General features: G+C 37.9%; 4 protein-coding genes across 12 annotated transcripts; all 4 read left to right on the top strand.

Annotated features, from left to right (window-relative positions):
• The first annotated feature begins 168 nt into the window (after positions 1-168).
• On the top strand, positions 169-4,303 carry LOC113715060 (mitochondrial ATP-independent inner membrane protease subunit 2). Of its 5 annotated transcripts, none has more exons than XM_027239214.2 (6): positions 169-443; positions 2,001-2,158; positions 2,530-2,713; positions 3,500-3,609; positions 3,721-3,845; positions 3,954-4,303. In XM_027239214.2, the coding sequence occupies exons 1-5, from the start codon at positions 372-374 to the stop codon at positions 3,800-3,802; spliced, it is 606 nt and encodes a 201-aa protein (XP_027095015.1). In that variant the 5' UTR covers positions 169-371; the 3' UTR covers positions 3,803-3,845; positions 3,954-4,303. The 5 variants fall into 5 exon arrangements, 4 of the variants coding, with proteins under 4 accessions (XP_027095015.1, XP_027095022.1, XP_071938564.1 ...); XR_011841627.1 differs by having other exon boundaries at positions 172-443; positions 3,503-3,598; XM_027239221.2 differs by having other exon boundaries at positions 209-443; positions 3,503-3,609.
• Positions 4,304-5,624: 1,321 nt separating this feature from the next.
• On the top strand, positions 5,625-8,812 carry LOC113715052 (rho-N domain-containing protein 1, chloroplastic-like). The gene is made up of 2 exons (XM_027239204.2): positions 5,625-5,978; positions 7,491-8,812. The coding sequence occupies exons 1-2, from the start codon at positions 5,939-5,941 to the stop codon at positions 8,567-8,569; spliced, it is 1,119 nt and encodes a 372-aa protein (XP_027095005.2). The 5' UTR covers positions 5,625-5,938; the 3' UTR covers positions 8,570-8,812.
• A 2,361-nt stretch (positions 8,813-11,173) lies between these two features.
• Positions 11,174-17,952, top strand: LOC113715032 (U-box domain-containing protein 4-like). 5 transcript variants are annotated; one of them, XM_072082422.1, is made up of 6 exons: positions 11,174-11,291; positions 11,547-11,711; positions 12,800-13,079; positions 14,039-14,155; positions 14,371-16,221; positions 16,887-17,293. In XM_072082422.1, the coding sequence occupies exons 3-6, from the start codon at positions 12,804-12,806 to the stop codon at positions 16,950-16,952; spliced, it is 2,310 nt and encodes a 769-aa protein (XP_071938523.1). In that variant the 5' UTR covers positions 11,174-11,291; positions 11,547-11,711; positions 12,800-12,803; the 3' UTR covers positions 16,953-17,293. The 5 variants fall into 5 exon arrangements, 3 of the variants coding, with proteins under 3 accessions (XP_071938523.1, XP_027094985.1, XP_027094995.1); XR_003453833.2 differs by adding an exon at positions 17,756-17,952 and having other exon boundaries at positions 11,186-11,711; positions 16,887-17,003; XR_003453832.2 differs by adding an exon at positions 17,498-17,952 and having other exon boundaries at positions 11,186-11,711; positions 16,887-17,003.
• Positions 17,953-23,663: 5,711 nt separating this feature from the next.
• LOC113715023 (protein LIGHT-DEPENDENT SHORT HYPOCOTYLS 3-like) lies at positions 23,664-25,946 on the top strand. The gene is made up of 2 exons (XM_027239175.2): positions 23,664-25,158; positions 25,719-25,946. Exons 1-2 carry the CDS (start codon positions 24,585-24,587, stop codon positions 25,751-25,753), a joined length of 609 nt encoding a protein of 202 aa, XP_027094976.1. The 5' UTR covers positions 23,664-24,584; the 3' UTR covers positions 25,754-25,946.
• The last annotated feature ends 1,533 nt before the right edge of the window (positions 25,947-27,479 follow it).

Genomic DNA, 27,479 nt, shown 5'->3' with positions numbered 1-27,479 from the left:
ATAAATATATTTTTTGATCACCCTTTTAGGCTTTTATTACCAATATATAATATTAAATAGTTAATATATATATATTTATTATTTATTTATTTTACAAAAACTCCGAAACATTGGATTCAAACAAGCGAGTTGGAACGAAATCATATGTTTTCTATAACTTCACATGGGAATAGGGCCAGCGGTAAAATTACCAGCGCTCGGCGTATTCTTTTGAGCCCACTCACTGGACTTCAATAGGGAATTTAATAAAGGAAAAAGGAAGAAATTGAGGGTTTAAGGGGACTGGAGAAAGGAGTAGAAAGTACCTCTAATCGGGTAAACATACACAAAACATTCACTCATTGATCTTATCTCATCTCAGTGATCCTGCGATGGTTTCCATCTCCACTTTGTTGCGCTATGTAGGGTGCAGGATGGAATACGCCGCTAGGGTTGGCATGAAGGTGATTTCCTTCTCCTTCTTCCCTTCATCTCTGTCATTTTTACTTGCATTTTTTTTTGTTAAACTGATTAGTTCTATCGCATCTAGTCAAAGTTTGTAAAATTTTTCAACTTGATGGTTGGATTGTCCAGATTCTTTGGTAGTATCGAGCTCTTTGATTAGCAGATGGGTTTCGTTAACTCAAAATGGGAGGTTAAAACTGGCCTGAAGCTTCTTAAAGATGCAATCTTTTTAGATTGTTCGGTATCTTTGTTGCATACCTTTAGTTTAGATTTCTTTTGCTTCTCAAAGTTCGTTTGGATTGGTTTGCTGGTGGTAGAATTTGTTGCTCGTACGGTTGCAACTTTAATACTTTTACATATTCCGGGATTTCCTTCAAAAAAAAAAAGGAAGGTTTTTTCCGTGCTAGTGATATTTTTTGTTCCATGTTTTTCTTAATGGGCTGCGAATTGGTTTCTTTATTGAACCAACTGTGATATAAGAAGGGGCAAACTCCAGGTCGATTACTTGCACACAAACAACAGATTAGCAGAACACAGCTGTGAGTACAAAGATCCCTTGGAGATGTTTGGGTCCATTAGAATTGATGAGAATAGTGAACTCTGCCTTAGTTATTTTTTTAACAGATATGATATTGCCACCATTCTTATTCAAAAGACTGAGCGTCTGTGGTAGTCATTCTTTGTTGCTGGTGGATCTTATCTGTAGGCAATGTCGTACCGAAATCTTACTATAATGGCCACCTTTGCCAACTGCTCATATATGATGTCTAGATAAGGTTTTGTATTTGTAGCAGAGATCTTTCTCCTGAAGAGCATTTTGACATTATTTTACTTGCTTCCTGCATTTGTTCCTTTCCCCATGTTATATGGTGTCAAAACCCTCAACTTTGATCTTTATGAAGCAGAGATTTTTTCCCAAAGAACATTTTGACATTATTTTACTTGCTTCCTGCATTTGCTTCTTTCCCCATGTTATGTGGTTTCAAAACCCTCAACCTTCTTTCTAGTGTACCTGTTTACTTTGATGATACTCATCCGTTAACCTATGGATGTTCTGATTTTCTATTTACCTGCATACGCTCAGATCAATGTCATGTTGCTTTTGAAGTATGTAAATATAATTTTGTGCATATCAAGGAAATTTTGTCCTTTTACAATTAGGCCAGTTCACTTATGTGAAATCAAAATCTTTACTCTATGAATAGCTGTTTTACTTGATTGCCAAAGGTTAAGTGATTATGCATGCAATTGATCCATTATTTGTAGTCAAATTTCATCTGAATACTTGTTTTAATTCTTTTTGAAAATGCTAAGATGCAATTTCTTTGAACTAAGGAAGAGATTTTAGCATGTTTTATAGGTTTCTTTATATCAGAATACTGAAAAAGAAGGTTTAAATTTTAATTGCATGTTCTTGAATCTGTCTGACTTGAAAAATGCTTTTCCTGCTTTTTTTTCAGCTGACTGTTCAGTTGTTCAAGGTGATTGTCTTTGTTGGTAATTTCATGTATTTTTGCCAGTGGATTATACTGATTTCTGATTTTATATTGATGCAGAGCTATGAAAGAGGTGCCAAGGATGTTGACATAATGAAAAATTTCTTTCAAGGAAAGTTGACGTTTCTGCACTTCAATAAAGGGGAAGAGATGGCTCCAACAATAGGATCTCAGGGTGGAACTCTTCTTGTGCGAAAAATACCAGTGCCAGATGCAAAGTAATTTTGCTGAATAGATCTATGGAATCAGTAGTTGTTTGTGATTTTTATGTATATTCTGCATATTTGATACTGAATCTTGGGGAGCTTTGTGCGCCTTGATGAGAAACTAGGTGACCCTACTGATTCTAACTTCTTCATTTAAAACAGATCAAGACTGTATATGAAATATCGTGCTGGTTTTATTTGTAAATTGAAGATGTTCTGTCATAGTTTCTAGGTTAACTGTACTTTTGGTAAAGTTGTAAATCAAATAGCCTGTAACTCTGTGACATGATTGGGCATATTGAATTTGAATTGTAATGATTTTCACTTGTACTGGGCTTTATAATTGCCTTCATTTGCTCATCATAATTGTCTTTCTTTGACAGGCGGGTTTTTGTCGGGGACCTTGTAGTTCTGAAGGACCCTGCAAATTCAGATGATTATCTTGTTCGTAGATTGGCTGCTATTGAAGGGTATGAGATGGTGTCTACTGATGATAAAGACGAGCCTTTTGTTCTTGAAGATGATCAGTGCTGGGTGTTGGCTGACAATGAAAATATAAAGCCCAAGGTTTTTACTTATTTATATTGCTTGTGTTGTTTTGCTGTCAGTATTAACTTTTTGGACGTATATTTGATTTCTCTATTTATTTAGGTGCTGGTGTTTCATAATGCATAATGACTTATCATGCTATAAAAATGAGCATGTGACAAGGATAGTATTGGAACCATGTCTTTAACTCAGAAGAATAGCTATAATCAAGTTCTTATTCTGAGGAGATTATATGGTCCTATTTAATCCTGTATTTCCCATGGGCATCTTTTTAAGGGAGAAGTTTTTGGAGTGCTTGGGGTATAATTTATCTGGCTTTCCTCTGCAAACACATGCTTTGTCCATAAGTCTGTACATCTTGTGTCCTGAGGACAAGTTGTCGGCCAGTTGGATCGTCTGTAAAGTGTCAGCACGGAGATATTACCATAGGTGTCTGATGTTTTACCAGACCCATCTAACCAGTTCTAAGCAGCTGTAAAACCATTTGTAAACATTTACTCTCTCTTCTTCATTCCAATATTTTTATTCTTCTTTTATCATCTCTGAATTTGTGCCAGATCTTTAATGTTTTCCTGGTGTTTTACATTCAGATTCACTTGTCAATCATCTCTCTTACAATTGCTATTAAGAGCCCAAAAATGGCGACTACATAGTATCTTGCCATGTTCAAATTTTTACTCATGATTGTACATGGTGCAAGATAGTGATTTAGCTTGGTATTCCGATGTCATAAGCATAATTTAACTTGGAATTCAGATGTTGATGATTACTTACTTCTGTCTTTCTGTCATGACTATTGTATAGCAGGAAGCCCATGATAGCAGAACATTTGGACCTGTTTCCATGACAGACATAGTGGGCAGAGTTATATATTGCCTGAGAAATGCTGTCGACCATGGTCCTGTAAGCAATAGGTTAGCTGCTTCATTTTGTGAGCTTAACTGCCTTTTGTTAGACCAATTCCAATTTGTGATGCATGATTACATACTCTAATTAGATGCATACTTGTGTAACTCTTTTATCAGTCAGTTTAGCATGCGGTATGATTCGCCCATACTGGAAGTTGAACTAGATGTTGATGAGATGGTAAAGAATCACAAAGCATAGAGCTACCGAGGAAGAAAACAGCCATGGTCCTCTTGGTTTGAATGTAATATTTTTGTCCATTTTCCTTGCTGGAACTTTTATCTTTTGCAAGTTGGAGCTCAACACAAAATGAGAGTTAATGGAGGTCTTATGAATGAAGATTCTCTTGCAGGATGCTGGCCGGTTTAGTATTTTTCCATAACAAGGGAAGAGTCCCCAACAAATGGTTACGTCTTTCTTTCGTGTTGGACGCTTCAACCAGCCTGCGCTTGAGTTGTTTGTCCAGTGTATTTGGACATTTTCCTGATCTGAACTCTGAAATCAACAGGAAAACATTCGAGTTGAACCGACTATCGTGCTGAAGAATGCTTGTTTGCTTAGATTTAGGCTTTGACCTTGTCGTTAACATGTAGGGTAGGCAAATTCTTACAAGTATTTAATATCATTAATAGTCTGCATAAAATAACTCCTGCTGGCTCAGTTCTTCTAATTTGTGTGTTATTGACATGCGGTTGACTGCAAGCATTCAGTCTTGGATTGCCATTTCGGTTTGGGCCAATTGGTGCCTTTTTTTTTTTTCTTAGAGTGAGGAGTGTGGGGTGGAGTGCTATCGGTTGACTGCTAGGTTTGGTGTTTTATTATATAATTTTCCTATTTTAAAAACTTACATGTAACTTCCTCATGGTATATTGCTGTTAATTTTTTTGGTTAAACTTAATGATTAATAGTAAAAAAATTAAAGTCAAATTAATAGATTGATAAATTCATTCTTTAACTACATTTTTTCTTTTTTATTTTTCTTTCTCTCCTTTTAATTTTTTGGGAAGAGAAGGGATAATTTTAAAAACTTATTTCTTGGATTACAAAATCTTAATTTTCTCCACAGACAAAAGAGATGGAAGGAAAGTTTAAAAAAAAAAAAAATGAAAGAAAGATATAAAATGAATGAATAAGAAATAAAAAATACCAAAATTTTTTCGACTGCAAATATCGTTATAGGCTTTTAAAATTCCACGCCATCTCCTTTAAGTTCTTATAGCTTGCTGCTCTCACTGTCTATGTGTGAGAACCATCCTCCCACTGTAGAAAAGAGAGCAGGTGCAGCGGAAAAGGATGCTCCGACCGTCCCACTGTACAAATATGCATGACGCATCTCCTCCGATGCGCGCACTTGGATTTAAATAAACAAAACACTTGACATATATATCAAAGTTGAAACTAAATTTCCAGTTGTTACTGAAAAGTGTCATTGATGATTCCACAAAATCATTAGAAATCATTAAAGCCTTGATGGTGCAGAAAAAATGAAAATTGAGAAATTAGAAGTTTAACCCTTAAGCTTTTTCATATTTATATTTTGACCCCAAAAATGTTTGTGAATTTGAAAATCTCCCAATCCTTAAAATTTTTTAACCAGACGATGTATTTCAAATCCATGGACTTAAATCCCTTGTCCAAATAAATTCCATCAACCCAAACGAACCCCATAAGAATTGTGCATTTTTTTCTTTTCAAGTGAAAGGTAGCTCTTACATGCAATTCCTCTCATTTTATCCTCTACTGTTCAGGTCCCATTTCCATCCAATTGGCTCTATTGATCACTACTGAGAAAAGCACACACTCAATGCATGCAATACCAAAAAAAAAAAAAAAAAAAACAAAGGGTATGCAAAAGAATAAAATAGGAGAAATTATGTGCGAAAATGGAATTAAAAAAAAAAAAGAAATGAAGATGTCTACTTAGTGAACATAAATATTAAATAACCTCACTTCAGATCGTGGAGCCATCAAATTTTTCTTTATCTTCTCCCAGCTAAAAATAGTTAATCCTACCAAACCTCAATTGCCTAAATTAAGATAATTCTATTACTAATTCCATATAGACAGCTAAAAGAAAAGGAAAAAAATAGTTTTGCCGGCTCAGGTTGGCAACCGGAGTCGCAAGTAGTGAAAAGCCCACAATTATCAGCGGGCAGTGGTCTTCATATATTAACAGTCCAAATGCTGCCAAGGCTTCATGCCGCCTCCCTACGCTCCCCGCTGACTGGCGAGTCCAACGTTCTCCACATTATGCAAGACGGGTTTTGAGAATTCATACTTAAAACCCTACCCCCAAAAACAGGGGAAAAAAGAAAACAAAGAAAAGAAGAAAGAATAATGTCCCGTGCAATTCAGTTCATTGCCAAAAGTGTTCCAGGTAATAAAAAGGTGCTCTAGTATTTCTTCTCATTTGTATTTCTCTATTCATTCCAGGCTAAAGCTGTCTTGGTACTATGATGTTTGCCGAACCAGATACTTCCAATAATATGTGAACGATGCTTGTGAATCATTAGGCTTGGGTAAGAACGCCAGGTTTCAAGGGTTTTTCCTAGTATGCTATAATAGCATTCTATCTGTTTGGTGAAATGTCTATTTCTGATTCCGTTCAGTATATTTGTTTGCCAAGAACATTTTTATGCTCTGGTATGCATGATTGCAACTATTGTCAAGTATCTGAATTTTTTTAAATGCATTATCCCATAGGGGAGATGAACTTAGGTGTACGAATGGTAATGAAATAAGCACCATTAGTTCCAAATTTTCCGTGCAGAGTCTGTATTCACACCCTCATCCCTCTCTGGGCTTTCTCCATTTCAATTAGATATTTAGGGCATGTGCTGTATGTGAGGCGTTCTGAAATTTTTGAGAATCTTTTTGGATTTTTTTCCATGCTATTATTCCAGAAGAATGGCACGGATGCAAATGAAAAATTTTTATTCTTTATACAGTGCTAACGTGTAAGGGGACTTATTTTATTAGGTGATTCGACTGTATGTAGGTAAATAGAGATTCTTGCTGTGCTTGGGGATTTAAGAATTTCAAAAACCCATCATTTTTATCTTAGCGGAATTTGTGGTTATTGGTTTGTTTAAAAGTGGTGTGTGCTTGAAATGTATGAAGATGCATTTTAAAGGAGTTGAGTATGGTGCCTAATTCCATGGACGATTCATTTAGCTTCTTGAGGGTTCGTCACTGCAAACTGGTGCTGTCAATTCAGCTTTAATTCATGGTTAATCCAGCTGCTGGAAATTTGACAAGCTGAAAATATTCATGAATCAATATGCCTTTGAATTGATCGTGGATGCTGGGGAGAGATCAAGATGAATGAAAGTGCAAAACGGAGTACAGTATTTGCCCAAGGGAGACATTATTGTTTGTCTAAGAACTTGCACAGTTACATTTTGGTCTTTCCTCTTAACTCTCTGCCAAAGGTGTCTTTGTATTCTTATATGCTCGTGGCGTGTTTATTTTATTTGTTTTGTAATATTTGATATTGGAAACTGGACTTTAATAACAAGATATGGAGTAACTTTCAAAAAAAGAAAAATCTGTCGTTAGTTAGGTAAGCTCTAATATATGGGGTAAGCTCTAACATATGGAGAAATGATAAGGAAATGTCTACCTCAGACTGAGTAATTGTGTGTAATCTTTTCTGTTGCTTCTTGTAAATAACAGTCATGGCTTTCTGATCCTCTCTTTGCCATTATAAATTTGTCTTTTGACTTGCTTAAGGTCACCTCGAGATGCCCCTGCAGGCACTCGTAAATCAGCTGTTACATGAAACTTCTAATGATTTGAATATACCTAATATTCTTTATACCTCTTTTATCATCCCAAAAAGGAAGGACAAATCAAATATGTATAGATCCACTCTTTTCATTGTTTTCAGGACACGGGCCTCCTGATGGCACTGGTCTCCCTTGCCAAGGAGTTTCTGGAAGAGCTGTTTGCTTAACACCATACCCTTCTCGTGGTTCCAACAAAAACTCCGCCAAGATCAAGCATTTGCGGTGCACCGTCAGGAATACCTCTCCTGTATGTAGTGCAGGTTCTGGCGGTCATAGGAGGAATCCTGATTTCTCAAGGCAAAACAAACATGGATTTTCCCGAAACAGGAACAGGCAAAATGAAGACCGAGAGGGTTTTGACAGCCTTGAAGAATCTGAGATGTTTTCTTCCAAGAATGGGCCTCTACTGACTACCTCTGGCATCCCCAGATTCCAGGCCACTGCAACTCCTGGTCCTAGGGAAAAGGAAATAGTTGAATTATTCAGGAAAGTCCAGGCTCAGCTTCGCAAAAGAGCAGCTGTCAAGGAAGAGAGGAAGATTGAGGAGTCACAGAGAAAGGGCAAAGAGAGTGAGACTGTTGATTCTCTCCTCAAGCTATTAAGGAAACACTCAGTTCAACAAGGAAAAAGAAGCGGTGATATTGACAGCGGCAGAGACTTCATTTTGGACCAGCCTGAGCAGAATAGCTCATTCTCTCAAGAGAAAAATACCGTAATATGTGACTCAAACCACAGCGTGGAGCACGAGAAGCGAGAAAGTGAAGCTCCAGTTATGTCTCGACCAAGGTCAAACTTCCAGCGTAGATCACCTGTTCCTCTAGTGAAAAATGAGCCTGTATTTTCTGATGAAGATGCTATGAGTTCTGTCTCACGGGCAAGCTCTGTTCAGGAAGGGAAGAAGAAAAGTTTGGAGCCTGAATTTGGGGTTGGGCCTGACATTGAATCTGATACTGAGCCCACTTTCTCAGATGGTGACGAATTCGACGAGATGTCTGAGGACGAAATTTCAGGAATTTATGACGATGATAATGAGAATGTACAAGAACCAGATGCTGATGAATACAGCAACTTAAGTGAAATGAAGCTAGTAGAACTGAGAGCACTGGCAAAATCTCGTGGTTTGAGGGGATTCTCGAAGTTGAAGAAACATGAGCTTATCGAGTTGCTGAGCGGAGGCTGAATTTGATTGCTTTTCGTGCATGAAGATTTCCCTTTTACATGGATTGATATGGATCCTAGAATTATTATTATTATTATTATTATTTTTTGTTTGGGTGGGGATTCTGATACACAAAACATGATTTTGTTTTTCCAGAGAATTGGGTGTTAAGCCAGTTATTTGGCCTTTACCCTTCTCGCAAGTGCATTCTATTTGTTGGGTCCCCATATCTTCCTCTATTTATGAAGCAGTCTTTTTCTTGCACTCTGGTGCCCGCACCCTCATGGCAGCGATGCCGCAATTCTGGTAACTCCCCACCATTCACCAAACATAGCCTTGTTGGGACATTTTGACGTCAAAACTAGAAAAGAAAGGGAGAAGGCAAAGTCGAACTTCAGACGTATGTTTTCTGTGGATGATAGTCGACAATTTCATTGGCGGTGGGCGAACCTTACCTTCATCGGTTGTGCATATATATATATATATCTTCTCGGGTTTATCTAAATAAATTCTTCCTTCCGTTGTTATATCGACCAAGAGTCCCATCAGCTTATCAAAATCATGCGACTGGTTATAAGTTGGCCTTTCGGCGCCAACCTAACCGGAATGTGGTATTTTAGATAAGTGCTAGTAGACTCTACCTCGACGTAGTTGTACTTGTACGTACGTCCTACTTTTTTTTTTTAATTTTTTTATGTTGGGTAATTTTAATAAAGAGCACACCTACCTTCTTTAGTTATCTTGACGCCCAACGGAAATGGTACTACTAACTATAGGAAAAGTGGTTCATGTTGCCTGGTTGTGCACTCATCAGCTGCCGCATCATGGTTGGTTGCCGGCAGGGACGGAGCCAGAAATTTATTTTTGGGGGGGCTGAAGTGTATTAAAATTTTTTTTTTGTGACGAAATAAATATATTTAGTAAGTAAAATTTAGATTCAATAATTATAAAAATAATAAAAACATATAATTATACATACCCAAAAATTTGTTATTGATTAACACTTGAAGTATTGGTAGTTGTTGCACTCGAATAACGAAGAGGAGGCAATTGCATTCTGCGAGTCTTCATCCGTTAAAAACGCTGCAATATTTGCTCATTTTCAATTGTTGCAAAAATATCCTTCTCGATGTATACAACCAGACAGTCATTCATCCACTCGTCTCCCATTTTGTTGCGCAAATCAGTCTTGACAATATTCATTGCAGAAAATACTCTTTCAACAGAAGCAGTCGCAATTGGTAGAACTAATGCCAACTGGATCAGACGATAAACCAATGGAAGTTTGTAAAAGACCATCATGTATTTCCAATCATTTCAAGCTTCCAAAAGCTTGCATCAAAAAAGGGCAAGCGAATTACGCTTACACCACTGCTTATTCAAGAAGAGAACTATCAGTAAAAGCATGCAGTCCTAGTAGCAGTGGCGGAGAGAAAAAGACTGCAAGGCGTAGCTTCTTGTCTCTAGAAGAAGCGGGTTTAGTGGAAGTATCCGGCCTCAGCCCTCATGAGCGTTTTCTATGTCGGTTAACGGTATGCTTCTTCTCTTGGTACAATTACGCAAAAGTTAAAAAGCAAAAAAAAAAAAAAAAAAGGGGTGTCCATGCGATTCATTTAATCTGAGCTCTGAGTGTTTTAAGTTTTAGCAGTAATTTATTTAGTTTACAAATGAAATGGTGCAGGTATCGTCACTGAATCTGCTAAAAGTGATAGCAGAGCAGGAAGGGTGTGCGATTGAGGAGCTGAATGCGGGGAGAGTTTGTGATTGGTTTTTAAAAGACAAGCTGAAGAGGGAGCAGAATTTGGAGTCTGCGGTCCTGCAATGGGCTGGCCGCCGGAATCCCCTATATATAGGGGGTTTTCCGGCTGCTTGGGGGGGCTTAAGCCCCCACCAGCCCCCCCTTAAATCCGTGGCTGGTTGCCGGGCTCCGACATTGCAGTCGAGGATTCCCTCCCACAAACCAGAAAAATGGTTCAAGTAGTCGAGGATGCATTAATGCAGTGGAACCCTCAAAACACATTTGGATGGATGTATAATGTATGTACTGCTGGGCCGAGGAAATTCTCCACCTAATGCTCCTCCAGCTCAGGTCGCGGGTAGGTTCTTGAATACGGAGCCAGTTAGCAGCTGTGGTAGCTGCCTGCGATTTGGCAATGGGATGCTTTGGTTTCGGTGGATGATCTTTCCTCAAGACTTTTTTTTAATACGCACGAATGGCAATTACCTGGCTGTCACAAAATTATTATCAAAAAATTTCTCACTTGCTGATTTTACCTCAGATTTTTTTTTTTTTTTAAGAAACCAGCCTGCCATATCCCAGTTCAAGTTGTAGCACTACTCGGATAAGAATATAGACAGAGTGGTGGATTGATTCGGGGATTGAATTTTCCTGTTTCACTATCATGATGAAGATTGAATACTTCTTGTTGTCAAGGCCGATTGCATTTAATCATCAACTTGGATGCTGGTGGGTTAAATTTAATCTTCTTCCAAAAGTTTTCACGTTATCAAAGAACGACAAAGGGCAAAAAAAAAAAAAACTCCACACTAATAAACCAACTATATTCAACAATAACAAAAATAAACCATGGAATTTTTTTTTTTTTTTTTTGGGTCTTATCAATCATATATCGTCAATCCTTTTAGCCTTTTTCATTTTGGGTTAGAGGCACTTTATAGAAAGCCAATCAATCATTATGGTTTCCCAGCAGTGTTCCAACTTTACCAGTTTCATTAAGAAAAGGTCCTCACTTTTTTGGCTTCCCCTAATCATGATTTCAGATTCCTCATTAAAGATTTTCATTTCATCTGTCATTATCATTTTTTTAATTGCTTGTCAATCATCTGCATAATTGTTAATTGCGCTTCACCAAAGCCGCCCAGCAAATCTGCAACTCTAATGGGCCCCACCAACTTAACCTCTCTCTTTTCTTTTTCCTTTTATTGTCTCCTCTCCTTCCCATTCCAATTCTTGCAACACTTCTCTCTCTGTTTCTAGAATGGAGCATGCTGGATGGTTATGAGAATTATTCAAGGAGAAAGGAACTTCTGATTCTTGAGGATTAGTTATTGTAGCCTAAGTATTTTGATGCTAATTCCTAGATTCCATCAAGATCTGATTTTTATGGCTCGCTCCATCTAAATTCAGGTGAATCAGCAGCAGGTACATTCCTATCTAACCTCCAGTTTTCTTGTATATCGATTATCTGCTGTATAAAACCGCAATGGGTAAGATATGAAACCAGTTGATTGTTCTTGTCTTTTATGCTATCAGATTTCCCCCCCCCCCCCCCCCCCCTTGGCTTCAGCTGAATATAGCATTTCATATGACTAAAATGACGCTAATTTATATTGCGTTTGGGGAATATCTATGATAAAGATAATTTTCCATGTTTGGTTTCGTGTTCTATCATATAGTAAATCCTAATCAAGAAACTTTTTGGATTATCAAACAACTTGTTCCCGGAATGATAATTTGCACTCTGAGGAAGAATGTTGATAGTTTGCAACTTGGATTGGGAAATCTGGCTTTAAACTCTGTAGTGCACGAGGCAAAGTGGGTAACTTTGTATTATCTTGAATTCACAATATCTTCTCAATCTGTAGCAGCTCTCTCTTTTCATTTATATGTTTCATTTTTAATCCTTCATGGAAGCTTGGGTACGTACTCTTGAGCTTGCACGTGGTTGCTGAGTTCTCTGCCTCAATAATTATCCTAGTGTAGCAACTACTATCCTGTTTCTTCAAGTCACCTTCTCCAGTGCAATGCCTATTACCTGCCAATATGTGAGATATATGTGCATAATTTTGTTAGTTTTGGTGCAATGGAATGAATGACAGTAATTGGATAACTGTTTTACTTTTGTTAATGGATCACATTTGTTTGAATTAGTGATGAATGGTTTGGTCCTTTCCCTACCTACATCTTTTTCATTCCTGTGATGGTATCAAGTCGATCAAGGACAAGTGAGAGAGAGATGCAAAATCACTCCTTTTAACAGTACACAAATGTCGATTCATTTTAGTTGTACGAAGTTCTTTATACAAGAAGGCATAATTGGCTTTTTTTTTTTTTTTTTTTTAAATTAAAGAAGGCATAATTGGCTTTTGGTTATGACTTGTTGGCAATTATTAAAGCCACTGGTGGTCAACCTGGAATGGGTTTTCACAGAATAAAGTTCTTTGACTTTTGTTTGATATTTTTATTATGTGTTATTGATTACTAAATTCTTTTATGACTTATGTGAACAGGTAAATGGACTTGGTGGCTGTAAGATGCCTTATTAACAGTGTATCTCGGTTTATTCATTTAGTAACATGTTCTCCTGTGAAGGCTATGCCTGCTCAGAATGACTATGTGCATCTGAGCTGTCTACTAAAGCATTTGAAACCATTACTTGACAATGTTGTTGATGGAAAAGTACCTTCAGATGAATTTCTTTGTAACGAGTATGAACAATTGGATGTAGCAGTCAATGAGGCTAGGGAATTTTTCGAGAAATGGTCTCCAAAGATGAGCAAGATTCTTTGTGTGAGTACCTCCTATTCATTATGAAATCTGTCCCGTATCAATTCATGCATTTTAGAATTGACATTAGGAAATTGTAAGGAAGAAGTAATGAACCAAACAAGGATAACATGAGAAGTACATAAAAAAAATGAAGGGCCTCATGCTCATGAAGCAATGACGATGCTTATTTCATGTTTCATATGCTTCACAGCTCAACATTTCGGCAATTAATTACTTATAACTCCTAGATTTAACCTTATATAAGGCAGAATATGACTTCAAACAAGAGAAATGCAACGTCAAACTTGCCTAGTACTAGATAAAAATGATTATTTAAATTGGCAATCATCATTAGGAGGAGAACAACAAAGGCTGATACGATAACCTTGCGCAGCATATAAAGAGCACATTTTGCTTTTCTGCAACTCTCTTTAACATTTTGCTGTACAAGTTTTTTGGCTATCATCCTAAGTAAAGGCTGATATAGGGTCCTACTTTGCAAACTACACATTCAGTAGGAGTTAACACATTTGTAATTTTACTATATACTTCCAGTTATAGGCCTTTAAAATCCTTTAATAGCTAGAAGCCCTTGAAACAAATCCGGAGCGAACTTTAGGGCAGTGACATGGTACTGAAGAGTAGTAAAGAAAGAGGAGGGATGATGTGTTGGTGCCATGCAGGACAGATATGTGCAATCACACATGCAAGCTGTTTGCCGCACTTTTTATCACCAAAAGAATTGAAGAAAAAGGAAAGGTGTAGAATAATTAGAAATTGAAATGTCCTTTGTTCTCCTTTGTGTGTGAGGCGTGAGATTTGAGAAAGACTAGCGTAGCCTTTTGTTTTTGAACTTTGACTTTTGGGTCTGTACTCGCGCTATTCTTCGAATGAAACATTTTGTACTTGGATTGTATACGTTTTGCACTAGTTTGAGTATCGAGACTTTGTACCCTGATTCCTATCCTTGTTATCTGCAGGTTGTGCGAAGTGGCCTGTTGGTGCATAACATAGAAAGCACCTCGCTAAAGATTACACAAGTTCTATCTGGATTCTTGCAATCATCGGCATATACCAATAGCCTATGTGATTCTCAGGTATAGCTGCAACTTTGAGTGAATTGTCATCTATCCTTTCCTTACTTTATTGGATGAATTCTTTGACTAGAGACACTCTTTAGGAGGATTTTGTCTCACATGCGTGTTTTGATCTCTACTTTGAAGTACTCTTGGCCACATAATCCTGTTTTATCGGCTTCCTGGTTGCCTAGACTTAACTGGTTTCAGGTACTCCTTTTCAACATTTCATGCAGAAATTTCAGCATTTGAAGCTATCAAACCATGTAAACGAGGTGCTTCAAAAGATAACAGAAGGAAACATCCCTTCTTCTGAGCATCTTATTCCAATAATTGAGTCACTTAACTTGGCATCAAATCAGGAACTGCTGAATGAGTGTATTGCCCTGGAGAAGGAGAGAATGAAGGCTGAAGACCATAAACTGAATCAGAGCTTAGAAGAAATCAACCGTATCATTGTCCTATTGTCTCATATTCGTGATATAATGGTTAAACTTGACAACTTCAAGTCCATAGATGGAATTAAGATCCCTCCCTACTTCCTTTGTCCTTTATCTGTAGAACTAATGATGGATCCAGTGATTGTGGCTTCTGGGCAAACCTATGAGAGGACTTCCATTAAAAAATGGCTTGATCATGGATTAAACATATGCCCTAAAACTCGTCAAAAACTGTCCCACACTAACCTTATCCCCAACTATACAGTTAAGGTTCTGATAGCAAATTGGTGTGAGGAGAAGAACATAAAGCTTCCTAACCCTCCTGACTGCCTTAAGTGTGGATCGGTTACACCTCAGTCAGAGAATGTCAATCATGTGGATAATGTTCAATGTAATTTTGAAGGTGGGAATTCAATATTAGAATCTTCAGTTGACGCCCGAAATGATTCTGAAAAGAAGGTTGATGGTTCTAATGGATTCTGTTATGAGGAGTTGCATGTGTGTCAAGCTGAAAAGTCTGACCACTCCTCGACACACTCGTACGTCCACAGTAGGAGTGAATCAACATCAAGTGCTGTCTCTAGCATCGAGTACCTGCCTTCAGCATTACCTGATTTATCCAGGATCTCAAATAATCATGATAGTGTGAGTGCTAGATTAGGAGATACAGTGTCTGATTGCTCCCTATCTGCTTTGAATAAGAATCCTGAATCTTCTCCTTCTTTGACTGGAAGACACTACCACAGTTCCAAGACAATGGCTGAAATGGCTGTGAATGGAAATCACAATCCATCTAGATCACTATCACTTCCTTCTGAGGCTAGATGCAATGATCTAACCTCAACTTCTCATGTTGAAAAGCTCATTAAAGATTTGAAGAGTCAGTCAACTGAATTGCAAACTGCAGCTACAGCAGAATTGCGGTTTTTGGCGAAATATAACACTGAAAATCGTATTATCATTGGAAATTGTGGGGCTATTGCACCATTGATTTCATTGCTACATTCGGATGTGAAGACAACCCAAGAGCATGCTGTCACTGCACTTCTAAATTTATCAATTAATGAGAAGATTAAAGCCCTAATTGCAGAAGAAGGAGCCCTTGATCCACTAATACATGTTTTGAGGATTGGAAATGCTGGAGCAAAAGAGAATGCTGCTGCATGCCTTTTCAGTCTCTCAGTTTTGGAGGAGTACAGGACAAAGATTGGTCATTCAGCTGCAGTTAGAGCATTAGTTGATCTTCTAGGATCAGGTACTGTCAGAGGGAAGAAAGATGCTGCTACTGCCTTGTTTAACCTGTCTATTCTTCATGAAAACAAAGCTCGTATAGTCCAGGCTGGAGCTGTTAAATATCTTGTGGAGTTGCTGGACCCTGATAGAGAAATGGTTGATAAAGCTGTTGCTCTTCTTGCAAATTTGTCTACCATAACAGAGGGATGCTCAGCCATTGCTCGAGAAGGGGGAATACCCTCATTGGTCGAGATTGTGGACATAGGCTCTCAGCGGGGAAAGGAGAATGCTGCTTCAATCCTGTTGCAACTGTGCATAAACAGTCCAAGGTATTGTCGGCTTGTTTTGCAGGAAGGAGCTGTCCCGCCTCTTGTTGCATTGTCTCAGTCTGGCACTCCAAGAGCAAAAGAAAAGGTTTGTGGTGTTCCCCCTTTCCTCCTGTGTTAGCATTTTAATTCATGCCGTATCATCCTTTGTCTTCTACTCATTAGATGCACTACGTTGTCTCCAGAAATACTTGTAGAGATGAATACAATGTTGGATTCTTTTTAGCCACAATTGTGGAAAATATTTGACCTGAATCTTCAAATCACTGGAAATAATATGGGATGATGGTCAATTTTTAATATTAACTTTGTGACATGTTAAGTCTCCATCTGTCTTCCCAACCTGTGACTTTATAATTATGAATATTATCATTTCCAATGATTATCTATAATTAACGTTGTCCAACAGGCATGCAATGTGGCATTAATGCTGACTCTTTTCTGAAAATATATTTGGCTTTCGAGTGACTTCAACAAAAAATTTGGCTTTGCCATTTGCAGAGACTGTTTATATCATTATGGCAGAATTGTGTATAAAGCAGTTGACACCATGTTGTACGGATAAGAAATTACATGAAAATATGGTTTTGGCATATTTTTCTTTTTTGATTTTAATTTTTTTGAGGAGCATTTTATGTTATAAAGTTGTCTTTTGAACGAGGCAATTCTGAAATGTTTATTAATTTTATTGAATCTCTCTAGGTGGAGGCAGAGAATGTGATTTCTTGACTGCTCTTCATTTATATGGTGCAGGCACAGCAGCTTCTGAGCCACTTCCGCAGTCAGCGGGAAGGTGCTATGGGTAGAGGAAAGTCATGAGGTGAAAAGTTTGAACTAATTTATACTTGTTCCCTCCGCAGTTTTATCAATGTAAGTAACTGCTGAAGCGAGTTTTCTTCATTGTTGTTTATCTAGTAGTTCTTTTAGCTGTTTACTTAGTGCAATTTGTGAGGTAGTCATGTTCACTTGGCCTGCAAATGAGAGTAGATCATCCGTTTTGTAGCTTTTAATACTGGCAGTTCCCGCTATTGCTTTCTCTTTTGGTAGTTACTTCGGACTGTATCGCAGTATTGCATGTATATGTGTATATATTCTTCAACTCCTGTTAATATCATCTTCCATGATGCAAAATGAATTTGAGGTTCTCTGCTCTTGGTGTAGATGGGGTGTCTGATCAGGGCACCGCTTCTTAGCGGCTAAAATTCTTTTCGTTTCTTTGATTGCTTACAACTGGATTTCGTAGTGTATCATTGATTTTTTTTGCTGTGGAGGAGGCTAAATAGTGATAGCACAACCCCCTCCCCCCCCCCCCCCCCCCCCCAAAACAAACAAAAAAAAGCTTATTTTTTTTGTTTGGTCCGCAGAATAAATGTAAAAGGCATCAACTTTAGTGCTCTTTCAAACATGATACTACTTTGAAGCATCCAAGAGTAGGGAGCGAAGTTCAAAAATAGATGTCTCAGATTGGCAGCAATGTGCACCTTTGTTCAACAAAAGCGGCTTAGAATTAGAAAAAGTAGTGCATTTGTGTTAATGTAAAGTAAGACATAAGAGGTGTGTTTTGGTTACGTTGTAGTTTGGAGATTATTGACACTTGCATCAAAATCCTATCTGTTTCCTAGGAAGCAGGGAACCTAAATCGTACGGATACGGACTCATAACTGCAGGGTCTTCGCTGGAGTGCTTCCGCCCATCCACCATTTAGCGCCCTGTCTGCCATGCCATGCAAGACTTACTAAATAATATTAATTGGATACTAGTTTGTAGGTGCTCTACACATATATATATATATATGCATGTATATTCCCTTCTTTTCTTCTTTTTTGCCCTCTTCCTTCCTGGGTAAAGGAAGCGGCGGGCACTTGTTGAAGACAGGAATTAAAGAAAGAGTAAAAACAACAAACGCCATTATTACTGATGATGATGGAAACTTGCATTTCACAGTTTAGCCCATATATCCAACTTCAAATTTAAAAGTTGCACGGTTGGATTGCTAGGCCAATTTCAGGGAATCGCTGACCATGATATTAAAAAAAAAATGAATTTGGGTGTCAGGTGTGGTTGGAGGCAGCAGCAAGAAGAGATCCATCAATCTCTGATAGGGAGGGAATTATCTCTTCGTTCTAAGGGAACTCCACATTGGTCAATCTACTTGTTTTGGAAATCTGGGTGGTCCCTTGTTTATCTTTGGTATGAAAGATTGAGGGGCTTTCGGGAATGTTTTGTTTGGGAGAAAACTTTTGTGGGGAATGCGAATACGGATGAAATCAAATCATGGATGCCAACCCATGCATGCACAAGCCCAGCAGCAAAACAAAAGAGGTTAATTTTTTAATTATTCTCGACATTACGAAACTGATTATTGCTTTGCTAAAGAGCTTTGCCAGCTAATCAGGTTTAACTAAGTCTCGGGAAACACAGGTCACAAGCAAACCAATAAACCAAAAAAAAAAATCCATTGGATCAAAGGTTATCCGGATCTTTTTTTTTTTTTTTAGAGTCATGCTAAAGCTTTCTTTCGTGATATGCTGTATGTATATAAAGAAGTGATTAAAAAAAAAAAAAAAAAGTTGATTGAAAAACAAAACATATTTATGAAGCAATAAAGAGATCATTTTTTTCCCCTCAAGCTAATGAATGACCGTAGTTTAATGTAGAACTGTCACTGCAAATCAAGAAGATCAAGTACTTGCCACTCAGACAAGATGCACATCCGCTGCGTGAGCAAAAAATCAGCTAGGATATTTGTGCTGGGACAGATCAACTTCGTCGCAGCACATTTGAAGAGCTTCACTTCATTCAGATTCGAACAAAGAGCACAAGAAAGTTGGGGTAGTTTGCCCGGACACTGATTTGGAGAAGTCGGTGCAAGTGTTGGAGGGTCATAATGGGGCAGTACTGTCCCATTTCATTAATACTGAGTGGAAATATCCCGTGGTACGTTCCACAAAGGAAAGGATAGGAATGGGAAGACACACATTATTCTTTCTTTCTTGTGTTTTTCTTGATTTTCCACTGTACTATGTTGAACTTGAAACCGAGGCATCGACACGAGACACGGAACATCAATGTTACCTTGAACTCTCCCACAACTCCACGTTGAAATACTAACAGAGTGTGTTTGGAACTCCAAACCATTTGAGCAGGTCGATCCAGACTATCCATCCAGTTCATGACACCGGCCGGCAAAGGAGATCAGAAATGAATGTTTGCCACCATTCTTTTCTTTGATCAGTCAAATTCGGATGTCTTGGTCTTGACATGCCTCGTAAATTACACATGGGGTGTTTCATAGAAGGTCTTTTTATTGTCTGTGCTAGCTAGGCAGTTACATTTTTTTTTGATTTATTTAAAGACATCTCTCAATAGGAGATTGAATACTTTTATCGGAAATACGTACAATGAAGTCGATCGAGAGACTTTGTTGAATTTTGGAGACCAAATTTTGGGTTGTTAAGGCTTATGATTTCTTCTCCTTCTTTTTTTTTTTTTTTTTTTTTTGGTTGTATATACAGAAAGAAAGCCGACCAAATTTCGTTTTTTAAACAGATTCTCAAGCTGCCCCAAAAAGCAGTGTTCTTTGCCTGCTATTAATATGCATTGTTTTAGACCAAGGAAAAAGGGCAAGATCCATAAAAACTAGTGGTCGACTTGAGGATCCCTCTAGGTCTAGGTTGTAAATACTGGTAATCAATTACACAAGCAAAAGAACTAACGTAAAAGCTATCATCGCAATATAATGTAAGTAGTAGTCGACCTAGAGAAGAAGAAGAAAAAAAAAAAAATGGAACATGGCCAAAATACACACTTTTATTTCATGCTTCCCTAATTTCTCGGTTGAAGGGGATTTTGATTGTTATGGATACAAGGCATGTTCTTAGCTGATCTTTTGCATTTGTTCTTAGTTTCTGACCCTCTAAAATTTCTTATTGGATATATATATATATATATATATATATATATATATATATATATATTCTTAGCTGGTTTTTCTTTCAACTTTTGTTTTTCTTTAATACTAAAAAAAAAAAATCAAAATTTACAAGATACCTGCCTTTTGATTTTGATTTTAGCTTTTCAAAAGATTAGGCTCTTATAGAAATCAGAATGGGTCGACAACATGCTCAAGAGAATTTCGTTATACCACCTAAGCCGACATCCCTAAATGAATCGTGTTATAGTACTACCTACTTATGTGCTTAGATAAACCAACTTCGCAAGGGCAAACTGTCTATCCAAGCTACTAGTCAAGTCATCATTTCCAAATCCATTTGGCTTCCACTCTCCCAAGTATCAAAAGCCCTTCGCTGTTCTCTTAAAAGAAAGTCTAAGATTGTGTGAAGTCATTATAAATGAAATCAGTTTGGTACTTAGCATGATATTTGTCTGGAAATCCTCTTTTTAAGGCATGTTGTCCAAAAAGAACTTGCATAACTTTTTTTTTTTTTTTTGGTATTTATTTATCCCGTGGAAGCTTTCAATAGGGCAGAACGTCTATTCATTCGCTTCAGAGGGGTGAACAGCAACAAGGATGTTAGTTTAAGGGTGTTAAAGTACAATTAACCCTTTCTATACCATAAACAATGATTAACAATTCTAAGCTTGGAAAACACCAAGTGAGAAGGACACTAATTGCTGGAGCATCGATCATTAGGTCTTTCGTAACCCAAAAAGAAATACTAATAATAATCATGAGGTGTTTAGCCATATTTGCTTCCTGGAACTTCTGTCTTCCACTGGGGTTTTTCCAGGAATAGCTACACACATGATTTCTGAAAAGTACCTACTTTCGGAAACTTTGGTTTATTACCGACCAAAAGGTGCAGTAAACCCAACCATTTAGGTTATTTTTAATACTCGGAACTTGTACGTTATTAGTGTGGAGATGAACTATATCTCCGTGACTCTGTCCCTCAGGCTACGAAAACCAGATAATTTCTTTGCTCGAGAAGCCATCAATCAAAGGCCGTGTTCATATACCAAGGTATAGTAATTAAGTACACTTTCGTCTTGCTGTTTGACATCCATGTGCTTGATCCCAGTATTTGTTACTATTCGGAGCTTCATATTCCCTAAAATTCATTATATCATGGTTTTGCCTCAATGTAAGGTGTGTTCTGCAAACAAAAATGGATCCTTGAATGGGAAGTTAGGATTCAAGTTGTACTCAACGATTGTATACCTTACTTTTCCTGCCTGCATCATTGGTATGTAGAAACCACTTCGGAAACTTCCCAATCAATTAGTTGAAAGTACTTGACAATTACTAGGATCATTCTTTTTTGAAGCTTGTTAATTGTGAAATTACATTCTAGATGCAGTTTTTTCCTTTTTCTTTTGTTGTGTTTTGGGTTCTGAAATCTCTGTAACATGTGCTTAAGAAGAGAATAAGCGCGGGCAGAGTATGAAATCATTAGTGTCGGGCTAATAATTAGAGAAGGATTTTTAGAATCTTCTTCACTATCAGATTCAGAATTCGAATTCTGTGTCTACGAGTTGAGGAGGGGAAGGCCGTGAGAAGAAGTGGGAGGACTTTAAAAAAACATAAAGAAAACTTGAAGTTTTTGGTCCCAACGGAAAGTTTCGTCGGGAAAAATGAAAAAGAAAAAGAGAGAAAGGGAAAAAGAAACATAGCAAAGACGTGGAGAGAAATGCAGACAAAACGAACCTAAATGCTTGTATAGTTCATTTGTTAGTAAGCATAAAATTGTTGTATTTATTTCCAGAACTCCAAACAACATGGAAAAGAATTCATATACTCCTTATTCTATATTTTCTCTTCCAATCTCATAGGGGAGCCATACTTCTGATAAGGTAAAGTACATATGTAATAGTTCTAATAAGGTAAAGTATATATGCAACACATGTATATAATTTTCTCACTTCGATCATCTTACTAGCTATCACAACAATCTCTACAAGGGAAAGGGGGAAAAGCACTCTTGCATTGTAAGTGATGAGAGTCCGAATATTGAGATATCGTTCCAAAAAATAGGTTTCACTTCAATTAAATACTTATTGCTACTTACCCAAAAAAAAAAAAAAAAAAAATTCCGTCAGCTCTCTTTTTTACTCACAGTCTCTGTAACTATGTGCATTTATTTATTTTTCCTCAGAATAATAAGCAGTTTACTCAGAACAGATCTATTGGAAGCCAAATTAAAGTAACGCTCATCTTTGATGGGTTGGATTTGTTTTCAGTATATGCTTTTGGTCAAACATGTTTAACTCAAGTCTTCTAGTATAGGCAGTATCCTGATTCTCATGTCACTAATCTGCCTTGGGTTTAAATGGGTGAAAAGTTTGAGAAATTTCTTGTTGCACAAACCAACAGCAGAACATGTCACTAATGTTGCAGCAGGATTCCACTTTATTTGGGACCCTAAATTTCACAGTATCTCAATGCAGTGCATCAATTATTCAACCCTAATGAACTAATTAATACGCCAACAAATTATGTTCTAGAAAAAAAAAAAATCAACTTTTCTAAATCTGTGTATTTCTCCTCCCTCCGAACAGATAGCCAAAATTGTTTATAGATAGCTTTTTCAAGAAATATGTAACATTTAAAAGAAAAAGATCCCAACCTCCTTGTCAAAAAACATATGCTAATTCTTTTGGTATTAATGCTCTTAAAATCTTGTGCCTCTATGTTTAACCTGTAAGTGCTCTCAAATGAAGTCACCACTAGCCGTACGCACGCAAAAGAGATTCTTGCTCTGAAATGTTGGACGTCAAGAGTTTTGAATCTTATTTACAATGTATATCCTCCAAGTAATAACACAAAAAAAAAAAAAAAGAAAGAAGATAAATGCTAGTAGATTTTTTTGGCAGGTAAATACCAGTTAAATTGAGCATTTATTCATACAAAAAAGTCGAAAACTTGGCAGAAATGAGAGTCAAACATCTTCTTTTCGCGTTTTACCAGCTGATTTGGTCTGGTTAGTGGGGGTTGCATTCGTTGCTCAATTATGAATTTTTGGGTTCTCTTAAGAAGGGATGAAGATCGATTCAGGAACAAAAATCGAGTTGAAAGTAAGTACCACCAAATTTAGAATTAACCACCGTTCAGAAATCTGGCATACGACTGATCATGCTAGCAGCTAAATGCTGGCAGTTTCTGCATTCTCTGGTCTACCGGGCTACAGAGTGCATTTCTTATAGAGGAGCAAAGGGAGAAAAGTGTACACTGGTTAGTTTGCTTCACTTGGTACTATTGCAGCCTCAGCCAGCCTCTTTAATGACGAAATTCACACACTTTAACTAGAAGAGAAATGAAGATGGCAAAAGGGCATTTTCAACATTTCACATGGAACTGACATTCAATTCTCACTTTCCCTGTGGATGAAGAGGGAAAGTCATGCTGCACCCCTGGCCCTTATCTGGAGAGTGCTAAGGTTTTTTACTCTATTGCCCCCAGTTCTTTCTTTAAACTTTTTCCTGTCTCCATCTCAACCCACTGTCTCTACTCTCTACCTCTTTATATTGCCACAAGAGCCCTAATCTAAGACACAAGAATTTCATCTCCTTCTCTCTCTCTCTGCCAATCACAACTATTCAATTTAATAGGAGATAGTTAGTAGAAGCGTCAGTTGCTTCCCCCATTTTGGGAAAAAGCTCTGCGGGCTTAACATTTTCAGAAAAGAAAGCTACTAAATCCACAGCATTACAGTCATCCAAGATTTTATAGTACTGCTCAAACAAAGAAACTCTCCACTCAATTCCATACGAATCACTCCCCCCCCCCCCCCCCCAACACACAAAAAAAAGCCCCTCCCCATCACCCATATCCGACTCCTCTCCCATCAATCTCATCAATATTATTGCTATTCATCATCATACAATACAACACAACAACAGATGATCCAGTGATAGGAAAAAGCCAGCGATATACGTTAATCTCAGCTTCAAGACTCTGCTTCTTTTGCTGCTCCTCTTTTCTCTCTCCCTTTAGTCCCCATCCTCAGACACAAATATGGAAAACTTCTGATACATCATTCACTAAACAAGGCCCTCCCTCCCCCCACACCCCCCCCTGCCCCAAACAGCACACCAAAAAAAGAAGAAAGATTTCTTTATTTCTTTGGCTTTCCCTTTCTCCTTTCAATTTACTAATATTCCCTTTTATATAGTCATCCACTGCTGCTGCAGCAGCAGCCTGCTCTATATATATATATATATATATATATCATATCATCATTTAGAAAATTTTAATTAAAAAAAATGTATCATCTCCTTCCCCGCACCTGAATCTTGCATTTTGCAGCCCATATATCAGTTTTCTCCACCCTCTCTCCTACTTTGTTACACTGCAGCTACCAAATGAAACCCTAGTTTAATTCCAGTCAAATACAAACATAAGTGGAATAAAACGGTCACAAGCCACAGATTTTCATCTTGAAGCCAGCCGCAGCTAGCCAATAAGTAACAGTAGTGGTAAATCTTTATCTGATGATGATGGATCCATTTGCAGATATAGAAACATCCCAGTCTGAGAACGCCACGGGCAACAGCAGCAACAGCACATCTGCAGGAACATCCTCATCTGCTGCTTCCACTCCCAGCCGATACGAGAATCAGAAGCGCAGGGACTGGAACACTTTTGGGCAATATCTCAAAAACCACAGGCCTCCCCTCGCTCTTTCTCGCTGCAGCGGAGCTCATGTCCTTGAATTCCTTCGCTACCTGGACCAGTTTGGGAAAACCAAAGTCCATACCCCAATCTGTCCCTTCTACGGGCATCCCAACCCTCCAGCGCCTTGCCCTTGCCCACTTCGACAAGCTTGGGGAAGCCTTGATGCCCTCATTGGCCGCCTCCGGGCTGCATACGAAGAAAATGGAGGCAGGCCTGAAGCAAACCCTTTCGGAGCTCGAGCTGTGAGGCTCTACTTGCGCGAAGTCCGTGATCTGCAGTCCAAAGCCAGAGGGATAAGCTATGAGAAGAAGAAGCGCAAGCGCCCCTCGCAACAGCACTTGTCTGCAGCAGCAGGAGCGGGAGCAGGATCAGCAGCACCCGCAGCATCAGGTGATCATGATGCTTAACTACTTCATATCAACTAAGTTTTTACTTAAAGTTTTTCTGGAAGATTAATTAATGCCTTAGAGCCGTGCTGGGTCTTCCCAATCTTGGTTGATTTTTTGGTGGATCTTTTGTCGAATGTTGTGGCTTTACGAGTAGTACTGCACTAGGGTTAGTTAGATTTTACTTCTTCTAAAGTGGGATTCGATCAACTGCGAAACTGTTACCGACTACTACTACTGTTTATTCAGCTGGGGGCATGCACCAGACCAGATGAATGAGCAATATATTGCTTCCACCTGGGAGCAACTTTTATTTATTCTGCTTTTGATGCAAACAGTAGCAGCGTTAGAAGCACTATTATATATAGTATAAGCCTAGTAATAGTCGTACCGCTAAAAGGTGGAGTTAATGTACTACTACTTGCAGTAATGACTCATGTTCCATGTGCAACTCTAGCATATATAGATGCATTCCATCGTGTAGTTTCCCAACCAAAAGTTTGTTTCATCTAATCATCATTTCAGTGTCTAATTCTGTTGGTTTTGTGACAATTGACGGTTCAGTTTTGGATGCTATTAAAGCTGGCGTGGTCTTGTGAACTTAGGGATTGTTGGCCAGATGATAGCCTCTGATGTGTATGAGAAATTTCCAAGTAAAATCTCACCATCTGATCACTTTCTCTTTTTCTTCTGTCCTCCTACTTTTACAGCTTTACTTCCTGATAATTGTTGCTCTTGTTGAAAGGAATTGATTTTTACAACAATAGATCTACGAGTATAACTTTTACCTCCTACTGTTGGGCTTCTTTTCCATGTCCATTGAGCTCATGCAAATTAATGAATTCCCCTAACTAATACTTGAGCGCGCGCCTGTGACTTTCTGATTAATATGATTAATTAATTTGCTCATTCATAGTGCTGTCATTTCATTGCTAGAATAGATGAAATTGGCAGACAAATGTGATTTCAAGATGTCTTCATATGCCCTTGCAAGTTGCAAGTTGGATTTCAATACTGATGACGTTATAAATAAATTAGCCGTCTTTCTTCTTTTTTATGTTCAGGTCTTTATGTTGGAAATAGTAACATTTGCCAAATCATTCTTCAATCCCAAAAGGTCACAACACATTTACGTTTACTAAACAGAAGTTTTCTTTTGAGCTTACTTAATGGAACTAAGTTAAACTTACATGAACGCAAACTGAAGTGAAAGGTATGGATTTGTTTTTTTCAGAAGCACATTAATAATGGTTGAGCAAATGTGGAATACGATCCATTCACCCTTTTGCTAAACTATACACAATTTTATGCGGGCTAAATAAAGCATTGCCGTCACTGAAGTTTATACTGCAGCCAACGATGGCTTTAAGTATGGATGAACAAATAGTGTTTGCCTGATTATCATTCTTCATGCAAATAAATAGGTTTCTGAACGCCTTCAGTTGGAGTGATTCATGATTATTACTAAGCATTAACTTTTGCCCGACAGCATGTAGGATGGAACAGGATCAGGTGCCGTTAGTTCGTCGCTTGGGGTATTTTCACAGTACGTGTGGCCTAAGGGGAGTACAATTACCCTTCTATTCCATGGCTGAAAGCTATAAAGATGATGCATGATTCATTGTGTTCATGTTCCTCGTTGAAATTTCTCATTGGATATCTTGTTTTCAAGCTATATAATATTAGTGGGGTGTGAAACGCATGTACACCTTGACCAATGAGGGATATATAATTAGCACCACTAATCATTCCGGATTCACCTTAAGATGACTTTAGTTAAAGATGCATCCTATGCAATCAATCAGTGGCGCATCCCAAGAAGAAGCATACAAGAAAATGTCACACCAAGAAAATTTGACGCATCCCTATTCTTGACAGTGGCTGAATTTTGGGATTTAATGGATTTAGGTAATTTTTTCAATAATGTTAAAATTTTGGGGGGGGGGGGGTTGACTTGAGACGTTCAGGAAATAGTCAATTTTGGTTTTCCCCATTATACAAGTATATCTTTGGTCCATACTCCTGGAAGTTGATCTCTCTCACACACTGTTCAGAATTACACCTAGATATGTGCATATCACTATATCAAATTCACAATTGAGCATAGTTTTGGGTAGTAGATACGTCGATATATGCGGGCAAGTACTAAAGCTGTTTGGCTTTAATCCTATATCTGGCGATTGGTACTCCGTATTTGATAGTAGTTCAAATATATACATATACATACTTGGTTACCATGCGGAACGGAAGCTGGTGCAAACAGTATCTTCTGTTACACGCAAGCGGTAAATTGGTAAAAGTAAGCCAGGTTCGTTCAATTTAGCG

Source organism: Coffea arabica, chromosome 1c (genome assembly GCF_036785885.1).
Source record: "Coffea arabica cultivar ET-39 chromosome 1c, Coffea Arabica ET-39 HiFi, whole genome shotgun sequence".
Classification (NCBI taxonomy): Eukaryota; Viridiplantae; Streptophyta; class Magnoliopsida; order Gentianales; family Rubiaceae; genus Coffea; species Coffea arabica.
This window is presented reverse-complemented; position numbering and strand designations above follow the sequence as displayed.